The sequence below is a fragment of the Elephantulus edwardii genome, unplaced genomic scaffold, assembly GCF_000299155.1.
Source record: "Elephantulus edwardii isolate Elephantulus edwardi_28Jun2011 unplaced genomic scaffold, EleEdw1.0 scaffold00420, whole genome shotgun sequence".
Classification (NCBI taxonomy): Eukaryota; Metazoa; Chordata; class Mammalia; order Macroscelidea; family Macroscelididae; genus Elephantulus; species Elephantulus edwardii.
The window spans coordinates 603,363-618,314 of NW_006400170.1; the positions used below are offsets into that span (position 1 = coordinate 603,363).

The 14,952-nt window shown below is 48.8% G+C and overlaps 1 protein-coding gene across 1 annotated transcript in view; it reads left to right on the plus strand.

The window, feature by feature from the left end:
- The window catches only part of SIPA1L2 (signal-induced proliferation-associated 1 like 2), a 133,024-nt gene that overhangs the window by 70,375 nt on the left and 47,697 nt on the right, over positions 1-14,952 (plus strand). The window contains exons 9-13 of the mRNA XM_006902508.1: positions 5,668-5,925; positions 8,964-9,050; positions 10,582-10,682; positions 11,000-11,103; positions 13,054-13,439. Of these exons, the coding sequence (XP_006902570.1) occupies positions 5,668-5,925; positions 8,964-9,050; positions 10,582-10,682; positions 11,000-11,103; positions 13,054-13,439 (936 nt within the window). The remainder of the gene's footprint in view (positions 1-5,667; positions 5,926-8,963; positions 9,051-10,581; positions 10,683-10,999; positions 11,104-13,053; positions 13,440-14,952) is intronic.

The window sequence follows — 14,952 nt, forward strand, 5'->3', positions numbered from 1 at the left end:
GTCGCCTAATCTGGACACATCCTATGATGCTCCTATTCCATTTTTACCAAAGGAGAAACTTGAGTCCAAGAGGTGGTCACATTCCCTGGGTACAGTGGACAGCTCTGAGTTTTAAACCATGAGTCCATGCCCTCTCTCTGTTTAATTGACTCTGAGGAGCCCTTCAGGGCCTGGTGGAGGACACGGTGGCTGGGTGGGTCAGATGGTGATGGTAAGATGGTCAGTCTGCAGGACGGAACTGAGTCCACAGACTGACCAGCAGTGGGGGGCTTTCAGGTCCTTAAGTTACCGCTAGTGAGTGGAGGTCCTTGCAGGACACTGGAGGCATCAGTGGAAAGGGTCCAGACCTTCCCTAGTGTCTCAGAGGGGCTTGGCATTGAGTGTGGGTGCCTGTCACCTCTACACAAGAGTGGGTTCCACCTCATGAGGGAGCAGTACAGAGCCAGGAGTGGTGCCACCTTCAGACAAGAAGGCTGGCACCACATCCAGCGGGCGCAGTGTACAGCCAGAGTTGGTGGTGGCTTAGGACAAGAAGAGTGGGCTCCGTGTCCAGCAGGTGTGATGCAGCCAGGGATGGTGGCTTAGGACAGCAATACTGGGTTCCACATCCAGCAGGGCATGCGGATCCAGGAGTGGTGGTAGCGGACGTCCAGCAGGCATGATGCAGAGCCAGGGATGATGGTGGTGGCTTAGCGCCAGGAGCCACTCATGGAGAAATGCTGGCAGCAGGAAGCAGGGGAGAGGCCAATGCAGGATGATGTTAACCGGTTAGTGAGGATCTGCTTGTATAGGAATAAACCAGCCCCCCAAATCCACCCTGGTAAAGCCGAAGAGACAAGTGCTATCTCATCCCCTAGAGTAAAGCAATAAAATACGCAAGATCCTCTGAGTCTGAGAATGCCAGTTAATGAGACTGCTTGTCATTCATGCATTTTGTAATGTCGTGTGTTCAACGGGCCATTTTTTATTACCTCTGGTTCTACAAAATGCTTTGCCTTCCAGGGAGTGTTGGTGAGGGAGATTAGACTTAGAGGGAAGCTATGGCCTAGACAGGACATAGTTACTTTTAACCCCAAAACTGAGTGTTCACTGCTGTCAGCATATTTTGGTAATGAGGGCCATCAACAGACAATGCATCTGTTAGTCAGTGATCAAAGAGAAAATGAAAGTGTGTCCCCGTCCGTGTAAGGGACCCTGCAGCCTTGTCTAGGACGTTTGTGTCTCTCCTTCGATCAAACAGATGATCGGAGAGGAGCCAGGCTGCAAATGCCACGCGCTTCCATGCTCTCGGTGTGCTGTGTGGTGAGGAGGCCGGGTGTGAACAGTGAGGTCTGAATTGTCACTCGAACGCATGAAACCAAAAGACCCATATCTTTGGCAAAGAAAAGTTTCAGCTGCTTAGTTTTCTCATGCTCAGCTGTGTACTTAGGTGGCTAGTTTGAGTATCACTTGCATTTTTCTTGTTGCTCCTTCACCCTGTGCCCCTTCCCAACTGCCGCAGGCTCCGAGTTCAGGGGAGGAGGTCCTGACCTGGGCTGCAGGTGGGGCTGCTCCAGAGCAGGAGCAGCAGTGGGTGGGTCTGGGAGACCCTTTCCAGTCCACACACAGCATGGGAGCCTCCCAGTTCTACCTCTTGTCTAATATCTCTTCTTGTGTTCCTGAAAGTTGGTTGGCTTTTATTTACTCTCAAAAGCACTTCTCATAGATTATAAACAAAAATAATGCCATTAGGTCAACTCCAGCGCACAGTGACCCTGTTTTAAAAGCAGAACTTGTTGCCTTCTCAGTGGCTCCAGCTCAGAGCCAGTAATCGTCCTGTGCCAGGTTCTGACAGGAGGAGACGGGCTATGTTTCTTGTCAGGGAGGCGATGGGTTCGAACCTGTTTGGTTAGCTGCACTGCACAGTATGGACTGTGCCACCAGAGCATCCACAGGGCAGGGTACAGTTGTCTCCAGGGGCCTCCAAGGCTGCCAGTCCTTCAGAAAGGAGACTGTGCTCTCCTGTGCTGATGGGTTTAAATGACTGACCCTTAGTCAGGTCACAGCAGAAATCATTTTCACCCACAATTTTAGACATCGGTTTTTAAGATCTCAACCCTTCTAGTGTTGCTGTTGAGGAGCGTGGGCTGTTGGCCCGCAGTGTCCCTCTGTTGGGGCCACTTTGTTTTCCATGTGCTTCCTGTCTGGTTCTCCCTATCTGTGAGTTCTGAGTGAGGAGTGTCATGCTTCATTTCTTTGTGAGTTCCTCCTCTCAATTGTCCTTCTCTTCTCTGTTCTGGAGCTCTGTTGGGTGGATGTCCTATCTGTGACTTTAGGATTGCACAGGGACATGGTCTTATTTCTCAGTTCTTTTTCCCCCCAAACCTCGGGGTTTTGCCTCCCTTTGCTCTGCTGGTCAACTCCCCCATTCCATTTGCTTTCCTTCTGTCTGTGCGGTGTTTAAGAATTTGAAATATCTCCTGGTCTTACTCATAATTCAATTTGTGTCTGTTTCTTATTCTCCCTGTTCGTTGGTGACGGTTTTGCAGACGCTGAGGAGTGTATAACTCTGCTATCTTAGAAACAGCAGTCTTGGCATACTTTTTAAAGCACACCTCCTAGCTGTCACTGATTAGATTAGTCTTTGAAAGCCCTCTGTGTTGGCTGGAATGTGGAATGCGAGGTGCTGTGACCGGGACTGCTGTGTCCCTTGCCACCTACACATTGCATTCATATGCTCTGCCCTCATGTTCAGCTTTTTAACTTAACCCATCTTTTTGTGTCCTGGCCAGGCTGCATTAATGTGTTCTGATGGAGATAACAGTGTTGTCTGTGCTGTGTAATTAGTGAGAAACGTTGAAAGTCCTGCCTTTCAGGCTAAAGACTCGTGAGCTCTTGTGGATCACTGGAGCAGACAAGCAAGTGCTGCAGGAGTATAATAGAAGAGTGTGGCCAGTGGCCCCAGCCACACTGTGGGTGTGACAGGTATTCCAGTTTCCCTCAGCGAGTAACAGCCATTACTCAGACTCTTCTGATATGTAACCCTTAACTTTGCCTTATATCTCTGAAGTTTTAGACAGTTCTTGGGCTTATACTTGGAAGTATTTTCTAATCTGCTAGATTGTGCGAGTTGCTGTATTCAGTGAGCTTGATGCTGTGCCACAGCTTGGTGCAGGATACACTGTGGTCTCCTGGGGGCCCGCCAGGACAGAGCTGCTCCTGACCATAATGCAGCCATGGACAGGAGATGCCTGGCCAGGCAAGGAGTGTTACAGCTTAATAGCTCAAGTACTGTAATTCCAACATGCTATTAATATTTTTGAAAAATGAATGACATATTTTACATATATGCTTATTTTATATTTACAGTGTAACTCAATTCTGATACTAAGTTTTCACCCAAAATACCTGCTCTGTTTGTCAATTTCGTTGTTATAAAGGAAGATGCCCATATGCAAGGTGCTATAAACATACATTACAAAGAAATGAGTGTTAGTTAATAGCGGTTGAATGTGGTTCAGTTCTGGGTCCACTAGCTGCATTGCCCAGAGTTCCTGTGCTGGGCAGGATAGCACCCCAGGACTTAAGGGAGGAATCTTGCAAAGGTAGAGTCAGAACCAGTACAGAAAGTGTCCTACAGGCATTCATGGTTTATTTCTGTTAAGTGTCATCAAACGTAGTAACTCTGTCAACAACAGTTCTGAACCTTGCCCTACCCTTCCCCATCCCCATGGTCTCTGTCACGGTAAAGCCCATTCTGGTGCTCAGTGCTTGTCAGTCCAGCTTGTTGAAGATCTTCTCTTTCTCTGAGCCTCTATCTTTCCAAGTCTCCAAGGACCAGTTCCTCTGGAAAATATGCCCAAAATAAGTAGACATAGATTCCCCATCCTTTCCTCTAAGGCGCACCATGGCAGCGCTTCCTCCAAGACAGATTTGTTTGTTCTGTTCTAAGTCCATGGGACGGTCAGTGCTCTTTACCAACACAAAGGGAAAGGCGAAGATCTGTCTTCCTAATTCATTGTCCAACTTGCAGTGCAGGAAGCAGTTGAAAAGATCATGACATGGCTTAGGCACATCTTAGTCTTTAAACTGATAATCTCGCTCTTCAGCACTCTGGAGAGTGCTGAGGAGGCCGGGTGTGAAATATGCTTGATAGCATATTTTCCCAGTGCAACACATCTTTTGATTTCCTGCCTACTGCTACCACCAGTATTGATTGTTGATCCAAGTAGAATGAAATTGTTGATAGCTTCAGTCTTTTCTCCATTTATCCTGATGTTGCCTGCTGGCCCAGTGGTGAGAAATGTTGTTTTCTTAATGTTGAGATGACACCCATGGTATCAGAAGACACTGAAAAGTTTTAAGCTTGAAAGCTTCCTCCCATGGCAGCTCAGCTCCAGATAGTACTGTGCCTGGAAGGCGCACACTTCTTAGACCCAGCAGCCATATGTCTGAAGGACCCTGTGCCTGGGCATAAAGCTCAGGGGTGGGAGAGAAGGAACTGGTCACACAGAGGAGAAGTGGTAAGAGTCCTGTGAAACAGTCACAGTCTGTCATGAAGCTGAATGTGTATATATTTGTTGAATTGAAAACTGATTTGCTATAAAAATTTTCACCCAAATCAGAAAAAAAAATTTTTTTAAGAAGTGAATTTCTCATACATGAGTCGTAATGAAGAGGAAAGCAATTAGAGGCTACAGTCCCAACATCGTAAACACTGTAGTTAAAATGTGCTTCAGAGGACCTCAGATGTGGCCAAATTCCCTTACTGACTAAGTGAACAGATTTTCTGTTAGGCCTCGTTTACCGGGGACTTTCTCGAGGAGTGAAGCTTGAGGACAGAAGAAGCCTGCTCCTCCTGCTTGATGTGGCTTGTTGTGTGTGTCTCCTGGTGTCACTAAGGTGTGATTGGCGTGCAGTCAGCACACACACCCAGAACTCAGTTTGCCAAGGTTTCACACATACAAGATAAGGAACATTTCTAACATCCAGAAAAGCTCGTGTCATTGATTGGAGATTTTTATTTGTAGAATCTCTTACTCTTTAAATCAGAAATGAAGAGTTTGGAGAGTGTGATCAGGGCTGTCTGCGCTCTAACTACAGTGCTTGTCATGTCCAGAAGAGCATTTGACCATGCTGACCGTGTTACACAGCCTGCAGGGCCCTGGGCCCTGACTTGTGCATAGTGTTCATCTATTGAGTTGCTTTTTAAACCCCTTTTCCATTGCGGGTGAGTCAGAACTGGCTCATAGCTAACCCTCCAGTGGCTTTGAGAGGCTGTAAATCAAGTCACTGGTAATTTGAACCACCAGCTTTTGGTTTGGCAGCGCACCTAGATCACCAGCTCATTATTGAGTTGCTTGGTGAGGGCCGTGGAGGTGAACTGTCACTGTCCCTCGAGTCTCCCACTGCTCTAGTAGCTGGTGCAGCTCTGCCACAGCAGTGCCCCTGGCTGGTGAGTGGTAAGAGGATACACAGGCTGCCCGCCAGGCTCTCGCCTCTGGTTCTCCTGCAGTAACCGTTGCAGATGATGGTGCTGGGCGGGCCCTCAGGGCTGGGACACTCCATCCTAGGGAAAGTCGAGTGTGTCTGTAGGCACTGTCCAGGTGGAGCCACAGGGAAACCCTGCGTGCAGCACAACTGCGCCGTCCGTGCCTCCGTGTCACCCACCATCCTGTCTGCCCACAGAGGGTGCTCCGAGCTCTGCCGTATCCCCATGGTGGAGTACAAGCTGGACAGCGAGGGCACGCCGTGTGAGTACAAGACGCCCTTCCGGAGGAACACCACCTGGCACCGGGTGCCCACCCCCGCGGCCGTGCAATCCCTGCCGCGTGCCTCGCCGGTGCCCGGGACGCCTGACCGGCTGCAGTGCCAGCCGCTCCTCCAGCAGGCCCCGGCCGTCCCGCGCAGCGCCTCCTTCGACCGCAAGCTGCCCGATGGCACCAGGTAAGTGGGCAAGTAGTGGGGTCTCGTCATTTCACCCCCCTCTTCTAAGTCACCTGGTCTGAATGAAGCGGCCAGCAGGAGGACACACAGGCTCCACACCTAGTGTGTTGGGTCACTTTTCTCCTGGCTTATGCTGTCTTTGCGCCCAGCTCCCCAGGGCGATAGTGGTTCTTCTCTCTGTCCTTGGCCCCATGGCCATGTGCTCACCACAGCCTGGGGAAAGGGATCCTGGGGATTAAAGTGCATGTGCCCCACCATACATGTAAGTGTACTATTGAATATGGATGAAACAGGACCACCCCAGCAAAGTCAGTGGCTGAGAGCATAGCTGTTAGCTTTGTATCAATAGTATCGTTACCATTTCTTCTTTGATTTTTTCTCTTATTTGAAATAGAGTGGAGATTAGCTTAAAATTTCATTTTTCAATGAAAGAATTCACTTGTTTAGAAGCCGGCGACACTTTGTATGTGCATAATATGCTTAGCTCATTTCAAGTGAACACAGGTAGATGTATTACACGTTCCATTCTGGATTATTGTCCCACGCCATCGGGTGTGGGCACGAGCTGTGAAGTCTCACAGCCATCCATCTCCAGGATCTAGTCAGGTGGAGAACAAACCCTAGCTCCCGCTTACTTGATGTGGCCAGCTACTGATCTCCAATTTCTTCCTCTAAAGATGAAAATAATAATGATAGAACTATTATTTCATATCATGAGCATTCAGCAAGAATTATCTGTAAAATGCTTAAACCTGTACCTGGCACATAATAAGCTTGTAAGTGTTAGACCTAATTGATTGAGAAAATGATGGAGATTATGATCATCTTCTGTTTCCTCTACTTTGTTTTTTCCCAGGTGACTCACTTTCACTTGGGCATTTTCACTGGCCTGTCTTTACTCTGCATCTTCCTCCTCACAAGTCTGCTGGGTTTATTTAGTGTTCAGAACCTCATACATAGGTAGTCCAGGATGACATGCGATCAGGATGGTCTGCAGAATCCATTTGTTGAACTAAAACTTAGTGAATTAAAGGGAAATACTAGGAGGAGTCTGAGAGTGAAAGAAAACTTTGGCAAGTTCATTTGCCTGTGTTCTTAAGTTTTATTCACTTTGTACCTGAAAAAAGAGTGTGGAAACTATATAACAATATCATTGATTTCACATGCAGGCAAGATTCTACTGAAGATTATCCAAAAATGACTGGAACAGCACATCAGCAGAGAACTGCCAGAAGTCCAGGCTGGGTTTAGAAGGGGTCGTGGTACAAGAGATATTGTAGCTGATGTTAGATGGATCTTAGCTGAAAGCAGGGAATACCAGAAGAATGTCTATCAGTGTTTTATTGACTATGCAAAGGCATTTGACTGTGTGGATCATAACAAACGGTGGCTGACTCTGAGAAGAATGGGAATCCCAGAACACTTGATTGTGTATACTTGGACCAAGAGGCAGTCGTCAGAACAGAGCAAGGAAACACTGCATGGTTCAAAATTGGGAAGGGTGTATGCCAGGTGTGTCCTGTCTCCATACCTTTTCAACCTGTATGCAGAGCAGATTATCTGGGAGGCTGGGCTCTATGAGGAGAAATGTGGGATCAAGATTGGTGTAAGATCTATCAACAGTCTGCATTACGCAGATGACATAACCCTGCTTGCTGAAACTGAAGAGGACCTGAAATGCTTGCTGCAGAAGGTCAAGGACTGCAGCCTTCAGTATGGATTGAGGCTCAATGTTAAGAAGACAAAGATTCTCACCACTGGACCAATTGGCAGGATCAGGATGGATGGTGAAGGGATTGAGATTGTTCATAGCTTTAGTTTGCTTGGCTCCACAGTCAACACTCTTGGCACCAGTAGCCAGGAAATAAAAAAACGTATCATGATGGGAAAGTCTGCTGTTAGGGACCTCTCCAGGGTACTGAAGAGCAGTGGTGTCACTCTGGAAACTAAGGTGTGTCTGATACAGGCTGTGGTCTTTGCAATCACTTGGTATGCATCAAAGAGTTGGACAATGACTAGGGAGGATAGAAGGAGAATTGGTGCCGTTGAGCTATGGTGCTGGAGAAGAGTTTTGAGTGTACCATGGACTACTAGGAAAACAAACAGATTCATCCTGGAAAGGGTTAAACCGGGTAGCTTTTTGAAGGCAAGGATTCTGAGACTCCATCTAACATACTTTGGACATATTGTAAGGAGGGACAGGTCCTCGGAGAGGGACATCATGCTTGGTAGGTTGGAGGGACAGCACAGGAGAGGAAGACCCTCTATAAGGTGGATTGATTCAGTTACTGGGGTAATCGGGATGGGAGTGTTGGAGACAATGCGATGGGCACAGGATAGAGCAGGGTTTAGGGCTATTGTACATAGGGTCGCTATGAGTCGCAAGCGACTCGACAGCACATAACAACAATAACAACACCTGAAAAAAGATGACTAGAATTGCATTCAGAAAGCATGGGAAATGGTTTTGCCAAAATTAGGTTTTCCCATATAGAATAAGGGAACTCTGGTGGCATCGTGGTAAGGAGCTGGGCTGCCAACCTAAAAGCATATGGTTCCAGCCCACCAGCTGCTCCAAAGAGGAAATTTCCCATGACATTTACTGCCTCTAAAAACATACTGGAGGATCAGCTGTGGGTTCTGACTGAACAGAAAAGAACCAAACGTTGACATTAGCTAAGTGTCCTACAACAGGAAGTCCTGATGTGTGCACAGCACTGTGTTCCTGGGATTGTATGGTGTCTCACTGAAATTATCACTGAGGTTTCCATTTCTTGGAGGGAAAGGCTCCAACCTGCCCATATCCTTTCCTTTAATTTATCACCAGCCATAAAACACCCGACAGCTCACAGTACCATCAACTTTGAGTTGATTTATCCATGGTTTATTCTGTTTTACATTGCAGTGAATATCTGTCCCTTTACTTTGTCATTGTAAAAAATGCATTTATTTGTAAAACAAAACAGGCCAGGAGGTCAAGCTGTTGATCCTCTGCAGACCCCCCAGAACACTGCTAATGATTCTGGTCAACATTGCAGAAGTTCGCCCAGCAACCAGTCCTCGTCCAGCGACCCAGGGCCCGGCGCCGGCGGTGGCCACTGGAGACAGCAGATGGCCTATGACGGGTACTGTCCTTTTCGTGATGCCGGGGCTTTGGGAGCAGCATGTGTCCGCAATGCCTTAGAGAAGCATTATGCTGTAGAAACAGGTCCATAAGCCACAAATACACAAGGCCTGGCTCTCAGTCAAATGACTTACTGAGGTTGGCGAGCACATTCTGTCTGTTCAAGGAAGCATATGTGTTTCTGGGTCCCGAGCCCTTTTTTGTTTTCTATTTAATACAGAGGAAAGGCTTTCTTCTTAAAGTGTGAGCTTAAAGGACTTGAGGGCCTCTGTGTGCCCTCATCACGCTGAGGACTTTCTCACTCACTGGGTGAAGAGTTCCTTTGCCAACGCCAGGGCAGGTGGTTTGAATCCACCAGCTGCTCCAAGGAAGAAAGATGAGCAGTCTCCTTCCATTGACTTAGAACCCCTGAAAACTAGCAGGAGCATCAGCTGTGAGTCAGTTTCGACTCTATGGCAGTGAAGGTTTTTTTATGAGCAAATAGCCAGCAAAGAATCTACTCACAATTGTCCTGTAGGTGTAAGTTCTCTGAGACACCACTGGGAATAGAGGGGGCACCATAGCATTTGACGCCTTAACAGCTCTGCTCTGCAGTAGGCGGCCACTGCTCCTGGCAACAGTGTTTGCAGTGTTGCTTCACAGCAGCTCCTGGAGCATCCATGGCTTGGAAGGAGCTGTACAGGAATGTGTCGGAAAGAATGTGGATGTGAGAGGAGACACTTGTGTTTCCAACCTATGTGGGCAAAGGGCCCCTCTCTCCCTGACACCCTCGCCTCTCCAAGTGGGGTCTAAAATTAGCATCTGTGATCTGGGCTGTGTATGTTAGCACCTATGTAGTAGATGTGTTTCTGCAAAGTTCAATGTGGGGTGATTTTTAGAAACTAAGTTCAATTGAAAAGTAGAGAAGAGTTTTGTATCAAACCCCTCCCCTACCACTTTTCTGGTTTCTTTCTTCTGTAAGGTTGTACTTTTGGATTTTGGATTTTGAAAGCAAATCAATTCTATTTTGTATTTCTTAAAAAATAAGTTACCATAGGGAAATATTGGTGCCATATATAGTAGATACAAGGAAAAAAAATATAATTGATTGACTTTAAACGTAGGGAGTAAGGAGTTGGCACTGCTATTCCAAAGATAGGTGGTTCGAATCCATCAGCTGCTCTGAGGGAGAACTATGGCAGCCAATGCCCATGTGCGTTACCGCCTCTGCAAACCTGCCAGAGGGTCAGGTCGGAGTAGGTTCTGGCTGCATGACACGCAGCAACTGCTCTGTCTGTGGGAGACACCCTTTCATCTCATGGGGGCAGCAGCGTTTCTCTTCTGACCTCCAGGTGCCTTTATTACTTCTGCTGGATCCCATCTCACATGCATTGCAGGGTTCTGGCAGGAGGGGCCTTCGTAGCTGCCATAGCCCACATGCTTCTGATCGGAGGTGCCTGTGCTGTGTTGGTTTAGAAGCTGAAATACTGCAGTGGTCATACTGGCGGGATGGGGTGGTGAGCCAGGAGGCCCAACGTGGTCTTTCTTTCCAGCTGTCAGTCTCCGCTGCTGCTTGACCCCCAGGGCTCAGGCCCTCTGGAGTGTGAAGGTGCCAGGGACCGGGAGGAGCTCCTGGAAGGAAGCAGGCATGCTGGTAATGAAGGCACTACCCCAGGAAGGATCTCCTCATCGCGCCCCCACACCCTTCTCCCTCACTTGTCCACGCTTCCAGCCATTCCCACACCCAGGTGATAGTAAGCCGATCTCCCTGCATAGCAGGGAATGTGGCCAGGGTCGGCAGGGGCATGTCCTTTATAGCATTGATGTGTTCACTCTTAAGACCTACCCATGTCAGTCCTAGTACCACAGCCCTGTGCATTTGCCCCAAGTCATCTTTATTTCTGTATTTCTTTACTCTTTTTCCCTAGTATTGAAAATTAAATACTCAACTCTCCTCTCTGTGTTTAACAGAAACTAAATGGCATGGCCCCCCGTGCAAAGTTCTGAGTTCCTATAAAGAAAGAGCCCTGCACAAAGATGGAAGCTGCAAAGATTCTCCCAATAAGCTTTCTCATGTAAGTCTTCTGTCCATAAACCAGCTGCTCATGTGGGGAGCTGCGCACCTCAGCTGATGGGCCCAGCATACATAGTGTTTGGGATTTTTAGCGGGATCCCAATCCTTTCTGAAGTGTGGAGCTGAGCTTACAGCTCTCCTAGAGGTGAGGTTGACCTCCCTCTTGTACCCCAGTGCCAACCCAGGCCACGTCACAGATCAGCGGCCAGTCCCAGATGGCACATAGCCTGCACTCCTTGAGCTCAGTGATTTGTTTCTGCATTGTGTTCCTGCTTTTAAAAGCTGGCCTCACACTCACTGAGAGTGGGACGTGGAGATAGTGCTGTGTGGTCGGAGGTACGGTGCAGCCAGCAGACCCTTCCCGCACAGTCAGACATGACTCATAGTGACGTGGAGGCCAGCGAGTGTGCACTGTAGAGACAGTGTGGGGGTGATCACAGTGACGTGTTGTGAGTAACATGTGTGCACTATGGGGGCGGTGTTGGGACAGTCACAATGACATAGGGGACGTGTGTGCATGGTGAGGATGGTGCTGATGTGATCATGGTGATGTGGGGTGACATGTGTGCACGGTGGGGATGGTGCTGGGACGATCACGGTGACGTGGGGTGACGTGTTCACTGTGGGGACGGTGCTGGGACGATCATGGTGACATGGGGTGACGTGTGCACTGTGGGGACGGTGCTGGGACAGTCACAATTACATAGGGTGACGTGTGTGCACTGTGGGGATGGTGCAGGGACGATCACGGTGATGTGCTTACGTGTGCGCACTTTAGGGACAGTGCTGGGAGATCATGATGAAGGAGTGACATGTGTGCACTATGGGGGTGGTGCTGGGACACTCACAGTGAAGTGGGGTGACGTGTGTACTGTGGGACGGTGCTGGCATCTCCCATGGATGTTTGCTTTACTTTTTCCAACAATTTGAGGTGGTGAACCTCAAAGGTGATTATTGCTCGAGGAAACAACTTTTCACCGGAAACCTGAAAGAGGAATCTAGATAGCTAACCTTTTAAAGTTATTTTAAAGACGTTTTCTGAGCCCCTGGTCCAAGTTGTTTCTTTTCCTTCCTGGGGCATCGGGCATGCTGTACTTTGTCATGAGGCAGTGCCAGGGTCCCGCTCAGATCCCTAACAGTGTTTGAAGCAGAGGGAGCAGGAGGAGGCTTGGGAGTGTGGATTCCCTCAAGAAAGGAGTGAGGCCTTGCCGAATAATGTGAAAGCGGGGAGTCAGAGAACAAAAGGCGGCCCACATGGCAGGCACCAGGTACTTGCCTGCAGATTCCTCTGCCCGCAGCTCCGGAAAATGTTCTTGTCCCTGGCTACAAGTAGGTGGTTTCTGCATGAGCACAGTGACAGGCTTGATGTTCATTCTGTTGTGTGTTTGCCTTTTTTCATTGAGGAAGCCCTCATGACTGACTGTGAGAACCTGTTCCACCCAGGGCACCTGCCTCCCCGACCTGGGGCGTGAGGTACCGGTCTGTCCGTGGACACGCCTCCCTGTAGCGTGCTCTGCGGCCACAATGTGCTCAGTACTGAAGCACTGATGGTGGGCATGTGGCCAACCCCGTTGGGACGCAGGCCCAGGGTCCCTGACTCGTTCAGGACTGGCATGTGATTGTCATGGTTGTGTTGTGTTGCGAGCTGTTGCTGTGCATGCCTGGGTTAGATAGCATCTGTGGATCCTGGTTAGTCACATGGTGGCTGTTCTATGACTGTGGATCAGTGGTCAGTGAAGACGTGAAGGGAGAATGCCCGCTTACAGTAAGTCGTTGGCAGAGTTGTCAGTCGGGGCCCAAGCCGTACGCTCTGCCTCCTGACACTGGAGAGCGAGTGGCCAGGGAGGCTTAAATGGAGATGGTCGAGTTAGCAGTTTGCCTCCTGGATGAGGAAGCAGTCAGGAGGAGCGAGGGCGGCCCACTGGAGAGCTCTCTGTCTTTTCCCATGCAGATAGGAGACAAGAGCTGCTCCAGTCACTCGAGCAGCAACACGCTGTCTAGTAACACCTCGAGCAACAGCGACGACAAGCACTTCGGCTCTGGAGACCTGATGGACCCAGAGCTGCTGGGCTTGACCTATGTCAAAGGGGCCTCGACAGACAGTGGCATCGACACCGCGCCCTGCGTGCCCACATCCCTGCTAGGGCCCCTGCACCTGACGGGCAGCAGGTCCATGATCCACGGCCGCGAGCAGTGGGCCGACCCCACGGACGTCACAGGACCTGATGGCGAGCCAGTGAAGCTGTATGCAGTTCACAGCTACTCCTCCGCCCTCTCCATCAGCCACACTGCCGAGGGCAGCCTGGGCGACCTCAGTGAGGTGTCCTCCCATTCCAGGTGAGCACATGTGTGCGCAGGCAAGCACCCATGCATGCAGGAGCAGTCATACTCGCAGGCGAGCACTATGCAAGCAGGCGAGTACCGTGCATTCAGGTGAGCACTGGCACTCAGGTGAGCACTCATGCATGCAGGTGAGTACGAGGTGAGCACTCATACACCCAGGTGAGCACCAAGCTCTCAGCAGCCAGGTTCTGTCCAGCTGGGTATGTGATGCTCTTAAGGCCTGCCTGAGTTGGTGTATTAGCCAGAGCCTTGAGCATACCTTCAACATGAGCAAAAGATGGGTGGATCACCTGCCAGCCTGGCTTCAGATGCCAGGCTTGTCTCTAAAATCTAGTTGTGAATGTTTGCTCATTAACTAAAGCATGAGTTTGTGGCTTGACTCTCCTTTTTCCTGATATCTGAGTGAAGACCAGACACAGTAGTTTCTCGCTCCCAGTGCAATCTGCCAAATGATATTCCAACTTCAGTGGGCATCTCAGCTCTGTGTGTGTATGTACTTCATTCTGTACAAGAAAAGAGCTTGCATTGTTGTCTGTTCCATAGCCACTCACTGCAAGACGAGGAGGAAATGAGAGTGTGCTCAGAGTAAAGTTGGGCACTTTTCAAATAAAGGCTAGCTAAATTTGAAGGCAGTGTATTCCAAGCGTAGATGTTTAATATATGCTCATGAATGGCTTTACACAATACATGATATTTATCAGTACATCGGCTTTATCATCAATACATTCCCTTAGTGTCTGAACAAGAACTGCATTTACCCGTGTTTGGCTGTATCTAGAATTTGCCTGCTGCTCACCAGCTGTGCATCTTGTTGCCAAGCCGTGCCCTGATTCAGCTCTGAGCTCCTCTTTGACTTTCCTAGCATGCTTAAATTCTGGGGACAGAGCTGGAAGAGCAGGCAGTGGGGATCCTTTCCCCTTCTCTGTACCCTTTAACACTCCCCTCCCAGCTGTGTCCAAGGCAGACCCTCCCTCTGCCTCACAGCCTCCTACTTCTCAGAACAGGGCAGCCAGGGACACTGACTGAAGATGGGGCTTATTAGATGAAAATCAGTGTTGTTTGACTAGAGGAAGGGGCGTGGATGCTACACAATAGGAACTATGTGTGACTACGTCACCTTTCAGCTGGGCAGGAGACGCATAGGTTATCAAGATTATTTTTTTTATTATTTCTTTTTTCAAGATTATTTTTAAGATGGACATTCCTACTACATTTTACACTCCAAATTAATCTAATTTAAAATAAGTTTAGCAGTAAATAGCTAAAATCATACTCAAGGATTATCCATGACTTCAGTTACCTGAATTATTCCTACCTTAATTTCTGGTGCAGTTGAAATTTAACCCTAGTAAAAACACTGGGTTTTATAACTCTCTAATGTCTTGTTTATGGAGCTCTTGTTGTTGTTCTTATGTGCCGTCGAGTCGTTTGCGACTCATAGCGACCCTATGTACAACAGCCCTAAACCGTGCTCTATCCTGTGCCAATCTCATTGCCTCTGACACAC